Raw genomic sequence first — 313 nt, 5'->3', positions numbered from 1 at the left:
TGGCGACCCGGCGAGTGGGAGGGGACTGCGGGTCAACGGAGAGTTCAGCAGTACCCCGTGGCTTGGGGAGACGGGGGACCCCCCACTCCCGGGCATGCCAGCGCCTGACAGCAGCAGGACAGAGGTGATGGCAGAGAGTTGGGAGCCAGGGCCAGCGCTGGGTGACGGGGACGTGACCCCCAGGGGGGCCCTGCAGCGAGCAGGGCAGCACGAGGAAGCTCTGATGGCCGAGCTCTCGGAGCTGGTGCAGAAGGTGGTGAAGAGCAGCAGCTGGTGGGAACGGTACGGCGGGGGCACCAACCACCTCGGCGTG

The 313-nt window shown here is 69.3% G+C and overlaps 1 protein-coding gene across 1 annotated transcript in view; it reads left to right on the top strand.

Moving 5' to 3' along the window:
* Position 1: 1 nt before the first annotated feature.
* Positions 2-313, top strand: part of FADS6 (fatty acid desaturase 6) — a gene marked incomplete at its 5' end in the record, with an annotated part of 4469 nt that continues 4157 nt past the window's right edge. Inside the window, one exon of the mRNA XM_009694867.1 lies at positions 2-308. Within this exon, the coding sequence (XP_009693169.1) occupies positions 2-308 (307 nt within the window). The remainder of the gene's footprint in view (positions 309-313) is intronic.

This window comes from Cariama cristata, unplaced genomic scaffold (assembly GCF_000690535.1).
Source record: "Cariama cristata isolate BGI_N322 unplaced genomic scaffold, ASM69053v1 scaffold27682, whole genome shotgun sequence".
NCBI lineage: Eukaryota > Metazoa > Chordata > Aves > Cariamiformes > Cariamidae > Cariama > Cariama cristata.
This window is presented reverse-complemented; position numbering and strand designations above follow the sequence as displayed.